Source organism: Brachyhypopomus gauderio, chromosome 5 (genome assembly GCF_052324685.1).
Source record: "Brachyhypopomus gauderio isolate BG-103 chromosome 5, BGAUD_0.2, whole genome shotgun sequence".
Classification (NCBI taxonomy): domain Eukaryota; kingdom Metazoa; phylum Chordata; class Actinopteri; order Gymnotiformes; family Hypopomidae; genus Brachyhypopomus; species Brachyhypopomus gauderio.
Genome location: NC_135215.1, coordinates 7,623,187 through 7,642,288, shown reverse-complemented (window position 1 = coordinate 7,642,288; position 19,102 = coordinate 7,623,187). Strand labels below are relative to the sequence as shown.

The window sequence follows — 19,102 nt, the reverse complement described above, 5'->3', positions numbered from 1 at the left end:
ATTTATGTTGATTTATAAAAGTTACTTTTATTCATACTGCACTAGGCCACTGTTCTGACATCTACAGACTACGGAACAGCTCTCAGATGGCACAGTGTATTCTCTGATTTAGTTTTCAAGTTAGAAAATAAAATAAAGTAAAAATAAATTTTTTAATGTATAAATTTTGCAAGGAAAGTGTTATTTTTAACAGACATTTAAAAAATGTGGTTATAAAGACGTGTGGATATGACGGAAATGTCATGTGTGGACAGTCTTATTCGTCTGACATCTTGCATTTCTGCATTTGCTGCGAGCTATTGCTTCATCGTGATACTTTAACCCGTTCACCAGACTCACCAAAAGCGGTTCTGGAGTGCTTCGGAAATGATGGCAGCGACCCTGATAGGACAACATCCTGCTTAGATGTATGCTGTCACCGAGAGGCCTTGGTGGGCATGGCAAAACTAAAAGACGAGCTCATTCCCTAATCTCTACCTGTGCACGTGGTTTAGACTCTTGTTCGCTCTTTATGGTTTTCAATTTTTTGCATTCATGTTGCAGTTATGTGTTTTATTATTTTCCTTTATGAGAATATCTTAAATATACTATTGCTTTGCTTTGCTCTCACTTCAACACGAATGCAGGGACATGTTCTTCCTGCAGTAGTTGTTATTTTCATGCTATGATGAGACGTGATGAAGAATACGACACGTGTAATCTATTTTACAATGACACTATTGACACTGTTGTGCTGCTCTCGTTTGCGTGGGGGAATGATGGTGCGTCACTAATGTATAGATCATAATGTCCTGAAACTGCTTCACGGAAATGACGTGTCGATCATTTTCACGTGTTCAGTGGTTCTTCCTACTGAAGTATTGATAGCTGTGAATCTAGTGAATATGGTATTATTTTATATGCTAAACAAATGGTTTCAGTGAATACATGAAAGCACATTTTCCACTACACAACTTGGTGCAGCAGTGTTTTTGGATCTGTGGTTTTTTTTTACACTGTTTCTTACATTACATGCACATTTAGTTGGAAAAAACATTTAAAAACACTGTAAAACATGCACAAACCATGTATTAAAAGGCTGTAATTTCTGTTTATTCATGTTATGTCACTTGGGGAGCTAAAAGTACATAATATAAAATATAAAATTGATGAAAGAATTCATTTTTGTTATGAATCAATTGCAATACAGGTGCACGTTCACATGCGTTATTTATCTACATTATAGCTCTTTCATTGCAGGTCTCGCAGGTAATGAATGTTTTATAGACAAGATTAATGTTGCTTCTTATAAATTTCTAATCAGAGTTCTCAAAATATTATAATGATTTGGCAATGCATACCACAAAATGTCATAGCAAAATGTCCACAAAATGTCACTTTGACTTTATTAAGTGTCAGGAGTTAAACATTAAACTGAACCTGAAAGATTATTAGTTTTGGCAATGGATATAAGACATAAGATACCTGCAACACAGCAAAAAGTAAACGGGTTACTTATTTCATTATTTAAAAGATTAATGTATAATATTAATGTAGTTTTAGATTCGGGTCACATACACTTCATACAATCCATTTTATCCATTCAATTCATTCAACAGACATAATGTTGTTTATAAAATCTTACACGAAATGCTCCAAAACACTGTATATGGTGAAGATGAAGAGGACCATATGTGAGTGTGCATCTTCTATAGTATAATAGTGCATTGTTCACATTTCAATGGCCTATGATGAGGTTGGATAAAAGACTTTACAAACGTCCATGGTTCACTCTTGAGGTTGTGGATCTAAAGAACAAATGCAACATGCTTGATTAGTAGAATTTTGTATTGTATAATTGCATAAAAAGTTATCATGCTAATAACCATGATGAGATATTCACCTCCATAGTTGTCGTTCTGTGTGGAGTTCACTGACGAGGGTAGAGTCCCGTCTTCTGCACACCAAAGGCAGTGATGAAGATGTTGATAATAGCTGTGAAGAATACTAGGGCAGTAGCCACATTATTCATTATGTTCAGGCTTCTCTGATTGGCAACATCATTGAGATCTTTGCGTGCTGATTGGAGAGAAAAAATGAATAAATCATGACGGACTCTTTCATATGGGCAAAACGACTGGACAAAGACATAGATTCGTCACAGAAAAATAAGGGAAATAAATAAAGTAGCATATTTGTAATTCTGATTAATTTTTCTGCTCATGCAACATGTTCTTTATATTAGATAACCCATAAACACCTGTGGATTATCACCTTTTCTAGCATTACACCACAGTTCATTTAAGGTACTCTGAGAAATGTCTGCCGGTTTTGTAGAATGTTTAAGAATCTATGGTTGATAAAGCACAACTGATAACTGATAAAGCAACTGGACTTGAATCAATATCATCTCTTCTACCACCAACATCTCTCTGTCTCTCTCTCTCTCTTTCTCTCTCTCCCTCTGTCATTATATAAACTGTATAAAAAGAGAAAATGGATAAACAGGATTTCCAGATAAAACTGGAAAGTAGAATAAATTAGTTTAGGAATTTCAATTTATTTGAAGTGTTGTAAATTCACATTGCCCTGCCCAAAATTCCACTGTAGGTCATTTTGTTTTGGACAGTAATAGCCAATCCAGTACACTGTGCAAGAACCCAAGAAGAGAGACTGTAATGAGATGAGATGTGATGGTATATGATTACCACACCACACTGTGTATGTTTCCCACTTACAGCTTGTCACAGGTTTCATCTGCAGACAGGGAAGGGCATGGCAGTGACTATCATTACAGCATACTGTTACTGTCTGCTTTTAGCCTTTTATGCTATCTGGGTTGAATACCTCAAACATTGTTCTGCTCTGTGTTGGGGGAAATTCCTGACTATCTATGTCTACAAGTTCTGTTTGAGCAGAGGCTGTGGTGTGTGGGTGTGTATATATACATACATATATATATATATATATATATATATATATATATATATATATATATATATACTGTATATATATCCTTCGTGGCATAGATTCAACAAGGTATTGGAAATATTGCCAGCCTAAATGTTTTGAGTTTCCATGTGATTGGCTGATTCGACATTTGCGTTGATGAGCAGTTGGATATGTGTACCTAATAAAGGTTGGTGTGCAATACTTTCCCACATGCAATATTATGTAACATATACTGTAAATAGCTTATGTGCAATATTCAAAACATTTATCATAGAAATAATCTACCAGAACTATTTTGTAAATGTGGCATTACTTTTAACTTGCCATTTTATTTCATTGTGTATATTTATTCGTCCCAACAGGCACCTTGGAGTAGAATCCAATTTCATTGTAATGCAAATTATAAGAGAGAGAATACACTGAGAGAGAGAGAGAGAGAGAGAGAGAGAGAGAGAGAGAGAATACACTGAACACTTAGTTCAAAATACAAAATATGCCTTTTCTATTTTATTTAGTTCTATGTTTAAAATAGCAGTAGCACTCGATACATATTCTCACCCATGAGAATAAAGAAGACCCCAGCGAGGATTTGAAAGAAGAGAGAGACCGCAATGAGCACGACCACAGTGATGTAGTACTTAAACTCGGGGCCCTGTTCCAGCACGGCCTTCAGCTGGGACGCGTTGGCCATCAGCAGCGCCACGTCCAGCATGCTCTCTGCCACGCTCTTCTTCGTCGCGTAGTGGTTCATGTTGAGACGTCCGGCGGGCTGCCGACAGATGGACAATTACAGTGGTTTATGACTCTGACATATTCAAGACGAGGTGGAGAATCACAACAGGAGGAATGACTAATGTATAAAGGTTCTATTATACCTAGGTTTCCTTTACAATACAAAGAGAAGTTATGGTTAGCTAGGTGACTGAAATTAGTAACGTTGAATGTTCAAACCATCCTTGGGCAGTTTATATATCATAGTTTTGTCATGACGCAGTAACATAAATGTTGGCTGAAGCAGCAGGTGTAGAGATTTTAGGACAAAACAGACATGTACTAGACGTTTACACCGTATGAAACCCGTTTTGTATATGCTGCCCTGTGTGAAGCTCGCCCTGTAGTAGAATAGGCAGTATTCGCTTTTTCATTATCCACCAGGAGGGGGCAGCAGAAAACGCTAAATAACAGAATACATTGGGATTGTCCAGTGACTTGACAATCTGGTCCATCTAAAGACAAAAAAAGAATTTACAGGAAACTGACATTTTATAAAGTAATGTTAGTAACACAAGCTTATTTATGCATAGCAAGCAACCACATGTAACATTTGTAACATTTAGATAAAGAATTGTGCTAGTGAAGACATCCAGGATTTTAATGGTGTGTCGTAAAGTGTGTGTGTGTGTGTGTGTGTGTGTGTGTGTGTGTGTGTGTGTTCGTGTGTGTGTGTGTTATGTACACCTAATATTGTTTGCAGTGAATGCCACTGACATCATGGGAAATTAATTGTTCAGTGAGGACAGGTTACATTTTCAAAAGACATAGCACAAGAAAACATTGGAGAATAAAAGATAATGGAAAATATTATTTACTGGTTTAATTGTGTTTGTTGTTTTTTAAGAAACAAAAACACATTTGTTTTATTGTTTTGTTGTATTGTTCATTATTATGCTTAATTCTGATTATGTGATTTTGGCAGTTTTTACATGTTATATACAACATTATCAACAGAGGGCAGCACTATATGGTTTATTTGAAAAAGTTGTAATGTAGTTCATGTTATAACTACGTTAACCCACACGAGGGAGCCAAACAACAAGTTTTGTTACATAATGTGACGAATCATAGTCTCAAGACATAATATCTACATGTGCTGATTAGATGGACATTCGGGTTACAATCCCCATTTCAAATAAAATTAGATGATATATGGTCTTTTACTCACATGTACACGCGCGCACAAGTACACACATACGCACACGATACCTAAACGTTTCCTTTAATAAATCAATTATGTGTAATTATGGGTATAATTAGAGATATCAAGTAAAGTCTGTCCTGTAGACATCTAACCCTTAATACACATACACTGGAATGAGCAGTAACAGAGAATAAAGTTCACAAGTTCTATAATTGGGGGTTGTCTGTCAACCTTATATCTCCACCAGAACTTAACCACCATAACACCACAGAACCATAGAATAGGATTAGGAACACTTCCAAATACCACACGTGCCACCTCAATGTTTTTCTTAACGACTGGGCTCATGATCTCTCTCTTTTCATCTAAAATAAACACCATGGGAGAGGTCAGAGGTATTTTACAAAAGAGCTCCATACAGAAGGCCCACAGGAAGTCCTCCTCCCCACCCTCTCATTGGTTGGTTGGCTGTCCAATAGCAAGCAAGAGCCGCTGAGGAGGGTTCGCTCAAACCTGACACAGGTTCGCTATGCTCTTTTCCCTTTGCTTTTGTTAGAGCGCATCTCAGAACATGTGCACATAAGAGTCTGTAAAAACACTTAGGATAGTATAAAATGGAAGGACACGGAGATGGAATTAGTAGACACAGTAATGGAGAGTAATAAAGAGTGATAGAGTGTGCTCTTAATATCTGACAGGGAAATCTGCCAACTATATACACACACACACACACACACACACGCGCGCACACACACATGCGAACACATATGGAAATGAACAAATGTTTGCATCATGATGCAAGAATGCTGTGGTTCTAAAACAGATCCATAGGACTATCAAATAATTCATGAGTAATACTCAGAGAGCTTTGTTCACTAATGTCGTCATGTGACTGTGGTTAATTTCTTATTTTGTTCGTTGGCTCTGTGGTATGACCTGTTGTGCACAGATGTTTGGATTTTAGTCACCCCGCTTTTCTGTATATGATGGAGTTCAGGGTCTGTTTTGATCAAGTATGTCTCAGATGTAAAGACCGTAGGAATCTGGAGACATGAGACCTACACTGTACAGATTTGTACACTCTTGTACAGATTTTAAATAGTGACACCTACCAGCCCAACAATCTCTATAGGAGCAGTTCGCATTTACAGCCCAACTGGGTGGTCAGCAGAGAGCCTTGTGAAGTTGCTGAGTGGTACCAGGTGTGTGATCTACCTCAGTCTACCAAAGTCTCTCTTACCTGAGTCTCTCTTACCTAAGTCTCTCTTACCTGAGTCTACCTGAGTCTCTCTTACCTAAGTGTCTCTTACCGGAGTCTCTCTTTCCTGAGTCTCTCTTACATGAGTGTCTCTTACCTGAGTCTCTCTTAAATGAGTGTCTCTTACCTGAGTCTCTCTTTCCTGAGTCTCTCTTAAATGAGTGTCTCTTACCTGAGTCTCTCTTACATGGGTGTCTCTTACCTGAGCGTCTCTTACCCGAGTGTCTCTTACCTGAGTGTCTCTTACATGGGTGTCTCTTACCTGAGTGTCTCTTACCTGAGCGTCTCTTACCTGAGTGTCTCTTACATGGGTGTCTCTTACCTGAGTGTCTCTTACCTGAGTCTCTCTTACATGGGTGTCTCTTACCTGAGTGTCTCTTACCTGAGCGTCTCTTACCTGAGTGTCTCTTACATGGGTGTCTCTTACCTGAGTGTCTCTTACCTGAGTCTCTCTTACCTGAGCGTCTCTTACCTGTGTCTCTCTTACCTGAGTGTCTCTTACCTGAGTCTCTCTAACATGCGTGTCTCTTTTCTCTGCATTCTTGTTACGTCTCGTGTGCTATTCTAATTGAACTCTGCGAGGCAGCTGCCATGACTCGACTGGTTCTTTACGCTCCAGTAAACGACAGAGCTGCAGTGAGCTTTGCTTCAGGGCTCCTGGAGACACTTGGTCCCATCACAAAGTTCATGCTATCCTATATCACCCAGAGGTCAGTTAAACTCCTTTAACACGATGACACTGAGCTGTCTGTTTAATCGCTGTGTTTTGTATTAATGTGCTTCCTTATCCATCTTTGATGGTAAGACATGTAGTAACAAGTTTGAAACAATTTGCATTTTAGAAGCATTTCCAGCTGAAATATTTTAAGCAGATATGTCTCGAATTAGTTTTTATTTCTGTTCTGTTATATAATACATCCTCCACTGGTAAGAAAGCTAACAAACTTCATGTTTGGTTTTCTTCTTGCCAAATTTCAGTGTGTCTTTGTCCTATGGCATGCCTGCATTTTTGTGTGCTCAGTGCTTTGAAGCATTTCTGACAGTGTCTTTCTTAACGAGGACGTTGTGTTTGCTTTTCCCAGGTTCCCTCAATTTGGCAGAACACCACTCTGAGTGTGTGAGGCCCCCCACTCTACCTGCAGATGGGTCTCGCTCCGCTCCAAAGGAAATTATGAACCATTCTGTGAGACCCTTGGGTCTTCTGTGTGACCCTTGAGTCTTCTGTGTGACCCATGCAGGATCTCCATTACCAATGGGAGAGATCTGTCCGATCATAGAAAGGTTGGCTCATGTTCCAGCACAATCTGGAGAAGACATACACACACACACTCACAGAGGATGGCAGCCAAAGGAGTCACATGCCAAGCTCAGCGACCCTTTGACCTTAAGGCACTGTTCACCTGCTCCTTCACCACCAGAGGTCCCGCTGGTCAGAGGGGTCAAGCCCAGAACCCTTTGGCTTCAAGCCAGCTCCGCTAACCTTTAGGCCAAACAGTTTGCATATATGACCAGCCCTCTGAGCCTTAAGGGACAGTCAAACACAAGAAAGGCATACATCATGAGTTATGTAACATATGTCAAACGCATTTATCAGTCAGCAAAATCAATCATCAGAACACTCAGGTTCCTCTGGGTGCAGAAAGGTCAGCCAGTCTGGGGCCAGGGTGCTGTTACCGAGGTGACAGTTACTGGGTGGAATGTGGGTTTGTAGGTGTACTTACAGGTCAGTGTAGTGTATGAAATATAATGCTGTTTTTTGTAGATGTGTGTACACATACACAAACATATGATTACAAATACGTCTGTATCTTTCTTAGATTTAGTTTTATGGTATTGCAGCTTTAGTGTTACATCTACTTGGAACGCCTTCTTTAATAAATGAAATATGCAGAACATTTATTTTTACAAGATTTTGAAAGCCTTTTCAGGATTTAAGTGCTTGTCTTTAATAAGAAAAAGATGGAAGATACACCCACACACAAACACAAATACACACACATTCATTTACAAAGGGGACTCAGAATGAAGTACTTATGTGGTCCTGATCAGGAAAACAACTTTGCCCAGAACACTTGCGGAGATTGAAACCTGATTGAATCTGTTCAGCCTGGACTCTCATTCCTCACAGAGTTGAACTGTGCAATCCCTGCGAGGATCCTCACGGAGGCTGACACGTGTCACCCCTGGGCACATTCATGACTCACACTACCACAAAGCTTTCACCAATGAAAAGCTCTCACGTTCCCCGTATTGGCCTCCGAATTCAAAGCCATGTTTTTACATCCATCCATATGATCTGTTTCAAAAACAAAGCTCTCAAATTCACTCCCTACAGGTCTGAGCTGTTGTGTAGATTGAATAAAACACTTCTTGTGCTGAAAGAGCTTATTTATTCTATGACCCATTAACTGATCTGAGCCGGCATGTTTAACGAGGCAGTCAGACGTGGGGTCACGACCCCCAGCTCTGCTACATGTAGAAGCACAGGTGCAGGCGGAGGGCCATCTGGGTCGATGGGCGGGGCAGCTGGGATAGAAATGGCTTGGGCGGTATTTGTGATGACAGTTGCTATAAACATAGCAACGTTTTACTTTCATACCAATTCAGAGGGAAAAACTGACTGAGAAAGAGAGGAAGAAGCCATCTTTCTCAGTCCCCTACTTACACACACACACACACACACACACACACACACACACACACACACACACACACACACACACACACACACACACAGAACATGCATACTATTAGCACTTCACAGTCATGTCAGTGTATTCAACAAGACTATCATAAAGACTTCCCTCTCATCATTTTTGCTCTTTCATGCAAGTCTTATACAACTGCCAAAGCAGAGGAAGTCACTCCTACACTCACCTGTGCACACACACACACACACACACACTTCCTGGCACTGTGCATGTGTTTGTGTGTGTGTGTGTACAGGTGAGTGTAGGAGTGACTTCCTTCTGTGGTAAAAGCACAGCTTGTTTTTTCCGTTCAGGTCGAGGCTGCTGTGTTTGTGTGTGTGTGTGTGTGTGTGTGTGTGTGTGTGTGTGTGTGTGTGTGTGTGTGTGTGTGTGTGTGTGTGTTAATGGCATGGCTGGCTTCATTTCAATGCATCACACGGATGTGCCTGTATCTCCAGATTCTCTGGTAGTTGGAAGAAAATGGGTGTGAGTGGAGACTCAGACCTGCAGACTCAGACCTGGAGAGGCAGGGCAGTGGAGAGGCAGGGCAGTGGAGAGTCAGGCAACATTCTCTTAGCTGATCAGAGATGGAGCTTCTGTAGGTCTGAGTCTGCAGGTCTGGGTCTGCAGGTCTGGGTCTGCACTCACACCCACTTTCTCTACTGCCTCTCCACTGCCCTGCCTCTCCACTGCCCTGCCTCTCTACTGCCCTGCCTCTCTACTGCCCTGCCTCTCTACTGTCCTGCCTCTCTACTGCCCTGCCTCTCCACTGCCCTGCCTCTCTACTGCCCTGCCTCTCTACTGCCCTGCCTCTCCACTGCCCTGCCTCTCTACTGCCCTGCCTCTCCACTGCCCTGCCTCTCCACTGCCCTGCCTCTCTACTGCCCTGCCTCTCTACTGCCCTGCCTCTCCACTGCCCTGCCTCTCTACTGCCCTGCCTCTCTACTGCCCTGCCTCTCCACTGCCCTGCCCAAAAGCCATTTTGAAATGAGGGGCTATTTTTGAAGGGTCAAGCTCATTATCTTTTTCTTTTTAACCATGAGTTCCCTCTTCCACCCGTCATAAGTGTGTGGAGCAAGTGTGTGGGATGACATTAACGTGTACGCTTGGGAGAAATCAAGCCAATTCACCAGACTAGCAGTACGTGTGTGTGTTTGTGAATAAGGACCAGCACTCAGCATACACTCCAGTGACATTTATGACAACCTGACCTCGGATTGGCTGGCCTCTGTTAGTTCTAAGGCATAGTATAACTTAACCCTCAGCATTGTGTATGTGTATGTGTGTGTGTGTGTGTGTGTGTGTGTGTGTGTGTGTGTGTGTGTGTGTGTGTGTGTGTGTGTGCGCAGTTTTGTATGTACAATTATCTGTTAAAAATTATTTGAGTCATGTATAAGTATAATTCCTTTAATGTGAGGCTGTTGGAGGTATCACTGGAGGTTTGTGAATGTCCCTCAGTCTGTCTGAGGTCTTCTACATAAACACCCACTTCAACAGGTTGTGCATTGCTCACATATCAACACTTCACCAAGTGCTTGTGATGATCGTCATAGTGACCTAGTAGGATGCAAGACATGCCCAGGATACCACGGTGATGGGACTGACGTGGACGTGTGCAGGGGGGGGGGGGGGGGGTGCCTGTCTGCAGCTGTCTTACTCATAGACCAGACGTGATCTGTCTGGGTTTTAGTCTTGGTGGGATAAATGCATTACATTAATCTGAGCTTTTAATTGCAAAACTAAAGAGTTGGGAGTGCAGGACTGGGTTTGGTTTTGCATGTGCAGAGCAGTGTTGTTCTTCTACACTAGAAACTAAGGCACAACATGGTTGTGTGTCATCATGGATGACATCATGGCTGTGATCTGATCACACGCTTGAGCAGGAGGAAAGTGTGTGTAAGTTCTCCCGTCTGTGGTGTTAGTCACGATCATACACAACCTGGACTGGTTTAACACAACCTAGACTGGTTTAAGGCTCTTAGATAACAATTCTTCAAAGGAAAGATAAAAGTGTCCAAAAACATTGTCTCAAATTCATGATAATTATATTGCCAATATATTTCTTCAATAGCATTTGCAGTGGTGTTAGATTAAAGCAATCTTTGTTGTTACTTATACCTGTGGTCAGTGGAATGATACAGTCATAGCAAAATAATCACATTGTTATCAGTTATCAGGTAGTGCACATTTCAACCAACCAATCAGATTAGAAGTAACAGCTGTAAAATGTACAATGGTCCCACCAGCATACTGGAGTAGTACAAAAGTGTGTGTGTGTGTGTGTGTGTGTGGTGTGTGTGTGTGTGTGTGTGTGTGTGTGTGTGTGTGTGTGTGTGTGTGTGTGTGTGTGTGTGTGTGTGTGTGTGTGATTAGGGGGAGTGACAGTACCGGAAATGTTTATTTGACACTGTGGACTTCAGGATATGGTCCTCATGTGACCTGCCATGCAGTCGACCTGGACATGTCCTCTGGTTTTGCCTGGGCTTATAACAACTCTGATGTCATTCCTGACTACAATGAGTTCATTGCCGGATGCATTGCTATCAGTGTCACTGGATGACTCCAGCATGTTTTCACTGTGGGTGTTCTGGGGGTACAGGGCTCGAGTGCAAGCAAACAGAGATGTCATTACCTTTACAGGTCCAACACCCATCTATAGATACACACACACACACACACACACACACACACACACACACACACACACACACACACACACACACACACACTCCCTTGGACACTTAGGACAGCTGTAGAAGCCGCTTTTGAGGTCAGAATGCACCAGCCCTCTCTGCTGGGATCAAGCTGGAAACATGACCAGAGAGAGCTGGAAGGAAGAAGGAGAATGTGTGTGTGTGTGTGTGTGTGTGTGTGTGTGTGTGTGTGTGTGTGTGTGTGTGTGTGTGTGTGTGTGTGTGTGTGTGTGTGTGTGTGTGTGTGTGTGGAGAGCCTGAGTGGGATGCAGGGAGGTCTTCTGACATCAGCTTTCCATTCCAGAACCTATCACCTCCTCTCCCTCTCTCCTCTGTCCTCTGTCTCTGATCTAGTCCTCTCTGTCCTCTGTCTCTGATCTAGTCCTCTCTGTCTCTCTGTCCTCTGTCTCTGATCTAGTCCTCTCTCTCCCTCTCTCCTCTGTCATCTGTCTCTGATTGAATCCTCTCTGTCTCTCTCTCCTCTGTCCTGTCTCTGATCTAGTCCTCTCTCTCCCTCTCTCCTCTGTCCACTGTCTCTGATCTAATCCTCTCTGTCTCTCTCTCCTCTGTCCACTGTCTCTGATCTAATCCTCTCTGTCTCTCTCTCCTCTGTCCACTGTCTCTGATCTAATCCTCTCTGTCTCTCTCTCCTCTGTCCTCTGTCTCTGATCTAGTCCTCTCTCTCCCTCTCTCCTCTGTCCTCTGTCTCTGATCTAGTCCTCTCTCTCCCTCTCTCCTCTGTCCTCTGTCTCTGATCTAGTCCTCTCTGTCTCTCTCTCCTCTGTCCTCTGTCTCTGATCTAGTCCTCTCTCTCCCTCTCTCCTCTGTCCTCTGTCTCTGATCTAGTCCTCTCTCTCCCTCTCTCCTCTGTCCTCTGTCTCTGATCTAGTCCTCTCTCTCCCTCTCTCCTCTGTCCTCTGTCTCTGATCTAGTCCTCTCTCTTCCTCTCTCCTCTGTCCTCTGTCCTCTGTCTCTGATCTAGTCCTCTCTCTCCCTCTCTCCTCTGTCCTCTGTCTCTGATCTAGTCCTCTCTCTCCCTCTCTCCTCTGTCCTCTGTCTCTGATCTAGTCCTCTCTGTCTCTCTCTCCTCTGTCCTCTGTCTCTGATCTAGTCCTCTCTCTCCCTCTCTCCTCTGTCCTCTGTCTCTGATCTAGTCCTCTCTCTCCCTCTCTCCTCTGTCCTCTGTCTCTGATCTAGTCCTCTCTCTCCCTCTCTCCTCTGTCCTCTGTCTCTGATCTAGTCCTCTCTCTCCCTCTCTCCTCTGTCCTCTGTCTCTGATCTAGTCCTCTCTCTCCCTCTCTCCTCTGTCCTCTGTCTCTGATCTAGTCCTCTCTCTCCCTCTCTCCTCTGTCCTCTGTCTCTGATCTAGTCCTCTCTCTCCCTCTCTCCTCTGTCCTCTGTCTCTGATCTAGTCCTCTCTCTCCCTCTCTCCTCTGTCCTCTGTCTCTGATCTAGTCCTCTCTCTCCCTCTCTCCTCTGTCCTCTGTCTCTGATCTAGTCCTCTCTCTCCCTCTCTCCTCTGTCCTCTGTCTCTGATCTAGTCCTCTCTGTCTCTCTCTCCTCTGTCCTCTGTCTCTGATCTAGTCCTCTCTCTCCCTCTCTCCTCTGTCCTCTGTCTCTGATCTAGTCCTCTCTCTCCCTCTCTCCTCTGTCCACTGTCTCTGATCTAGTCCTCTCTCTCCCTCTCTCCTCTGTCCTCTGTCTCTGATCTAGTCCTCTCTCTCCCTCTCTCCTCTGTCCTCTGTCTCTGATCTAGTCCTCTCTGTCTCTCTCTCCTCTCTCCTCTGTCTCTGATCTAGTCCTCTCTCTCCCTCTCTCCTCTGTCCTCTGTCTCTGATCTAGTCCTCTCTCTCCCTCTCTCCTCTGTCCTCTGTCTCTGATCTAGTCCTCTCTCTTCCTCTCTCCTCTGTCCTCTGTCCTCTGTCTCTGATCTAGTCCTCTCTCTCCCTCTCTCCTCTGTCCTCTGTCTCTGATCTAGTCCTCTCTCTCCCTCTCTCCTCTGTCCTCTGTCTCTGATCTAGTCCTCTCTCTCCCTCTCTCCTCTGTCCTCTGTCTCTGATCTAGTCCTCTCTCTTCCTCTCTCCTCTGTCCTCTGTCTCTGATCTAGTCCTCTCTCTCCCTCTCTCCTCTGTCCTCTGTCTCTGATCTAGTCCTCTCTCTCCCTCTCTCCTCTGTCCACTGTCTCTGATCTAGTCCTCTCTCTCCCTCTCTCCTCTGTCCTCTGTCTCTGATCTAGTCCTCTCTCTCCCTCTCTCCTCTGTCCTCTGTCTCTGATCTAGTCCTCTCTCTCCCTCTCTCCTCTGTCCTCTGTCTCTGATCTAGTCCTCTCTCTCCCTCTCTCCTCTGTCCTCTGTCTCTGATCTAGTCCTCTCTCTCCCTCTCTCCTCTGTCCTCTGTCTCTGATCTAGTCCTCTCTCTCCCTCTCTCCTCTGTCCACTGTCTCTGATCTAGTCCTCTCTCTCCCTCTCTCCTCTGTCCTCTGTCTCTGATCTAGTCCTCTCTCTCCCTCTCTCCTCTGTCCTCTGTCTCTGATCTAGTCCTCTCTCTCCCTCTCTCCTCTGTCCTCTGTCTCTGATCTAGTCCTCTCTCTCCCTCTCTCCTCTGTCCTCTGTCTCTGATCTAGTCCTCTCTCTCCCTCTCTCCTCTGTCCACTGTCTCTGATCTAGTCCTCTCTCTCCCTCTCTCCTCTGTCCTCTGTCTCTGATCTAGTCCTCTCTCTCCCTCTCTCCTCTGTCCTCTGTCTCTGATCTAGTCCTCTCTCTCCCTCTCTCCTCTGTCCTCTGTCTCTGATCTAGTCCTCTCTCTCCCTCTCTCCTCTGTCCTCTGTCTCTGATCTAGTCCTCTCTGTCTCTCTCTCCTCTCTCCTCTGTCTCTGATCTAGTCCTCTCTCTCCCTCTCTCCTCTGTCCTCTGTCTCTGATCTAGTCCTCTCTCTCCCTCTCTCCTCTGTCCTCTGTCTCTGATCTAGTCCTCTCTCTTCCTCTCTCCTCTGTCCTCTGTCCTCTGTCTCTGATCTAGTCCTCTCTCTCCCTCTCTCCTCTGTCCTCTGTCTCTGATCTAGTCCTCTCTCTCCCTCTCTCCTCTGTCCTCTGTCTCTGATCTAGTCCTCTCTCTCCCTCTCTCCTCTGTCCTCTGTCTCTGATCTAGTCCTCTCTCTTCCTCTCTCCTCTGTCCTCTGTCTCTGATCTAGTCCTCTCTCTCCCTCTCTCCTCTGTCCTCTGTCTCTGATCTAGTCCTCTCTCTTCCTCTCTCCTCTGTCCTCTGTCTCTGATCTAGTCCTCTCTCTCCCTCTCTCCTCTGTCCTCTGTCTCTGATCTAGTCCTCTCTCTCCCTCTCTCCTCTGTCCACTGTCTCTGATCTAGTCCTCTCTCTCCCTCTCTCCTCTGTCCTCTGTCTCTGATCTAGTCCTCTCTCTCCCTCTCTCCTCTGTCCTCTGTCTCTGATCTAGTCCTCTCTCTCCCTCTCTCCTCTGTCCTCTGTCTCTGATCTAGTCCTCTCTCTCCCTCTCTCCTCTGTCCTCTGTCTCTGATCTAGTCCTCTCTCTCCCTCTCTCCTCTGTCCTCTGTCTCTGATCTAGTCCTCTCTCTCCCTCTCTCCTCTGTCCTCTGTCTCTGATCTAGTCCTCTCTCTCCCTCTCTCCTCTGTCCTCTGTCTCTGATCTAGTCCTCTCTCTCCCTCTCTCCTCTGTCCTCTGTCTCTGATCTAGTCCTCTCTCTCCCTCTCTCCTCTGTCCTCTGTCTCTGATCTAGTCCTCTCTCTCCCTCTCTCCTCTGTCCTCTGTCTCTGATCTAGTCCTCTCTCTCCCTCTCTCCTCTGTCCTCTGTCTCTGATCTAGTCCTCTCTCTCCCTCTCTCCTCTGTCCTCTGTCTCTGATCTAGTCCTCTCTCTCCCTCTCTCCTCTGTCCACTGTCTCTGATCTAGTCCTCTCTCTCCCTCTCTCCTCTGTCCTCTGTCTCTGATCTAGTCCTCTCTCTCCCTCTCTCCTCTGTCCTCTGTCTCTGATCTAGTCCTCTCTCTCCCTCTCTCCTCTGTCCTCTGTCTCTGATCTAGTCCTCTCTCTCCCTCTCTCCTCTGTCCTCTGTCTCTGATCTAGTCCTCTCTCTCCCTCTCTCCTCTGTCCACTGTCTCTGATCTAGTCCTCTCTCTCCCTCTCTCCTCTGTCCTCTGTCTCTGATCTAGTCCTCTCTCTCCCTCTCTCCTCTGTCCTCTGTCTCTGATCTAGTCCTCTCTCTCCCTCTCTCCTCTGTCCTCTGTCTCTGATCTAGTCCTCTCTCTCCCTCTCTCCTCTGTCCTCTGTCTCTGATCTAGTCCTCTCTGTCTCTCTCTCCTCTCTCCTCTGTCTCTGATCTAGTCCTCTCTCTCCCTCTCTCCTCTGTCCTCTGTCTCTGATCTAGTCCTCTCTCTCCCTCTCTCCTCTGTCCTCTGTCTCTGATCTAGTCCTCTCTCTTCCTCTCTCCTCTGTCCTCTGTCCTCTGTCTCTGATCTAGTCCTCTCTCTCCCTCTCTCCTCTGTCCTCTGTCTCTGATCTAGTCCTCTCTCTCCCTCTCTCCTCTGTCCTCTGTCTCTGATCTAGTCCTCTCTCTCCCTCTCTCCTCTGTCCTCTGTCTCTGATCTAGTCCTCTCTCTCCCTCTCTCCTCTGTCCTCTGTCTCTGATCTAGTCCTCTCTCTTCCTCTCTCCTCTGTCCTCTGTCTCTGATCTAGTCCTCTCTCTCCCTCTCTCCTCTGTCCTCTGTCTCTGATCTAGTCCTCTCTCTTCCTCTCTCCTCTGTCCTCTGTCTCTGATCTAGTCCTCTCTCTCCCTCTCTCCTCTGTCCTCTGTCTCTGATCTAGTCCTCTCTCTCCCTCTCTCCTCTGTCCACTGTCTCTGATCTAGTCCTCTCTCTCCCTCTCTCCTCTGTCCTCTGTCTCTGATCTAGTCCTCTCTCTCCCTCTCTCCTCTGTCCTCTGTCTCTGATCTAGTCCTCTCTCTCCCTCTCTCCTCTGTCCTCTGTCTCTGATCTAGTCCTCTCTCTCCCTCTCTCCTCTGTCCTCTGTCTCTGATCTAGTCCTCTCTCTCCCTCTCTCCTCTGTCCTCTGTCTCTGATCTAGTCCTCTCTCTCCCTCTCTCCTCTGTCCTCTGTCTCTGATCTAGTCCTCTCTCTCCCTCTCTCCTCTGTCCTCTGTCTCTGATCTAGTCCTCTCTCTCCCTCTCTCCTCTGTCCTCTGTCTCTGATCTAGTCCTCTCTCTCCCTCTCTCCTCTGTCCTCTGTCTCTGATCTAGTCCTCTCTCTCCCTCTCTCCTCTGTCCTCTGTCTCTGATCTAGTCCTCTCTCTCCCTCTCTCCTCTGTCCTCTGTCTCTGATCTAGTCCTCTCTCTCCCTCTCTCCTCTGTCCTCTGTCTCTGATCTAGTCCTCTCTCTCCCTCTCTCCTCTGTCCACTGTCTCTGATCTAGTCCTCTCTCTCCCTCTCTCCTCTGTCCTCTGTCTCTGATCTAGTCCTCTCTCTCCCTCTCTCCTCTGTCCTCTGTCTCTGATCTAGTCCTCTCTCTCCCTCTCTCCTCTGTCCTCTGTCTCTGATCTAGTCCTCTCTCTCCCTCTCTCCTCTGTCCTCTGTCTCTGATCTAGTCCTCTCTCTCCCTCTCTCCTCTGTCCACTGTCTCTGATCTAGTCCTCTCTCTCCCTCTCTCCTCTGTCCTCTGTCTCTGATCTAGTCCTCTCTCTCCCTCTCTCCTCTGTCCTCTGTCTCTGATCTAGTCCTCTCTCTCCCTCTCTCCTCTGTCCTCTGTCTCTGATCTAGTCCTCTCTCTCCCTCTCTCCTCTGTCCTCTGTCTCTGATCTAGTCCTCTCTGTCTCTCTCTCCTCTCTCCTCTGTCTCTGATCTAGTCCTCTCTCTCCCTCTCTCCTCTGTCCTCTGTCTCTGATCTAGTCCTCTCTCTCCCTCTCTCCTCTGTCCTCTGTCTCTGATCTAGTCCTCTCTCTTCCTCTCTCCTCTGTCCTCTGTCCTCTGTCTCTGATCTAGTCCTCTCTCTCCCTCTCTCCTCTGTCCTCTGTCTCTGATCTAGTCCTCTCTCTCCCTCTCTCCTCTGTCCTCTGTCTCTGATCTAGTCCTCTCTCTCCCTCTCTCCTCTGTCCTCTGTCTCTGATCTAGTCCTCTCTCTTCCTCTCTCCTCTGTCCTCTGTCTCTGATCTAGTCCTCTCTCTCCCTCTCTCCTCTGTCCTCTGTCTCTGATCTAGTCCTCTCTCTCCCTCTCTCCTCTGTCCACTGTCTCTGATCTAGTCCTCTCTCTCCCTCTCTCCTCTGTCCTCTGTCTCTGATCTAGTCCTCTCTCTCCCTCTCTCCTCTGTCCTCTGTCTCTGATCTAGTCCTCTCTCTCCCTCTCTCCTCTGTCCTCTGTCTCTGATCTAGTCCTCTCTCTCCCTCTCTCCTCTGTCCTCTGTCTCTGATCTAGTCCTCTCTCTCCCTCTCTCCTCTGTCCTCTGTCTCTGATCTAGTCCTCTCTCTCCCTCTCTCCTCTGTCCTCTGTCTCTGATCTAGTCCTCTCTCTCCCTCTCTCCTCTGTCCTCTGTCTCTGATCTAGTCCTCTCTCTCCCTCTCTCCTCTGTCCTCTGTCTCTGATCTAGTCCTCTCTCTCCCTCTCTCCTCTGTCCTCTGTCTCTGATCTAGTCCTCTCTCTCCCTCTCTCCTCTGTCCTCTGTCTCTGATCTAGTCCTCTCTCTCCCTCTCTCCTCTGTCCTCTGTCTCTGATCTAGTCCTCTCTCTCCCTCTCTCCTCTGTCCTCTGTCTCTGATCTAGTCCTCTCTGTCTCTCTCTCCTCTGTCCTCTGTCTCTGATCTAGTCCTCTCTCTCCCTCTCTCCTCTGTCCACTGTCTCTGATCTAGTCCTCTCTCTCCCTCTCTCCTCTGTCCTCTGTCTCTGATCTAGTCCTCTCTCTCCCTCTCTCCTCTGTCCTCTGTCTCTGATCTAGTCCTCTCTCTCCCTCTCTCCTCTGTCCTCTGTCTCTGATCTAGTCCTCTCTCTCCCTCTCTCCTCTGTCCTCTGTCTCTGATCTAGTCCTCTCTCTCCCTCTCTCCTCTGTCCTCTGTCTCTGATCTAGTCCTCTCTGTCTCTCTCTCCTCTGTCCTCTGTCTCTGATCTAGTCCTCTCTCTCCCTCTCTCCTCTGTCCACTGTCTCTGATCTAGTCCTCTCTCTCCCTCTCTCCTTATTCTTTCATGACCTCAGACATGCGACTTAGCTAAGCATGTGTTTGAAATTGATACACTTGTGTGTATGTGATGTGGCATGTGTATCTATCCACCTGTCTGACCATTTGTGTAAGTCTGTGCATGTGCGTGTGTGTGTGTGTGTGTATGTGTGTGTGTGTGTGTTTAGGTTACCTAAAGAACCTTTTCTCTAATAAATCTGGCTCTTGTTTGCTGTAAAATTTCAATCTCTGCTCCTCCATTCTTTGCAACATAGATGGGTTAAGAGATTTGACAAATCTGAGTTATAGAGACACACACAAAGAACTTTCACACGGGTATAGGGACCGTCACTCTGTAATCTTTTCTCTGGCTTATGTCATTATATTAATGGTCATGCTAACCTATAATCTTTATAGAGACACACAGAGTACATTCTCACTGTTATATAGA

At 45.6% G+C, this 19,102-nt stretch overlaps 1 protein-coding gene across 2 annotated transcripts in view; it reads right to left on the bottom strand.

Moving 5' to 3' along the window:
* Positions 1–1,070: 1,070 nt before the first annotated feature.
* Positions 1,071–19,102, bottom strand: part of ninj2 (ninjurin 2) — a 26,642-nt gene continuing 8,610 nt past the window's right edge. For both annotated transcript variants that reach the window (XM_077005322.1, XM_077005323.1), the window contains exons 2-4: positions 3,490–3,700; positions 1,883–2,058; positions 1,071–1,787 (exon numbers count right to left, since the gene is read on the bottom strand). In XM_077005322.1, coding sequence (XP_076861437.1) covers positions 1,910–2,058; positions 3,490–3,700 — 360 coding nt within the window. In that variant the 3' untranslated portion in view covers positions 1,071–1,787; positions 1,883–1,909. The remainder of the gene's footprint in view (positions 1,788–1,882; positions 2,059–3,489; positions 3,701–19,102) is intronic.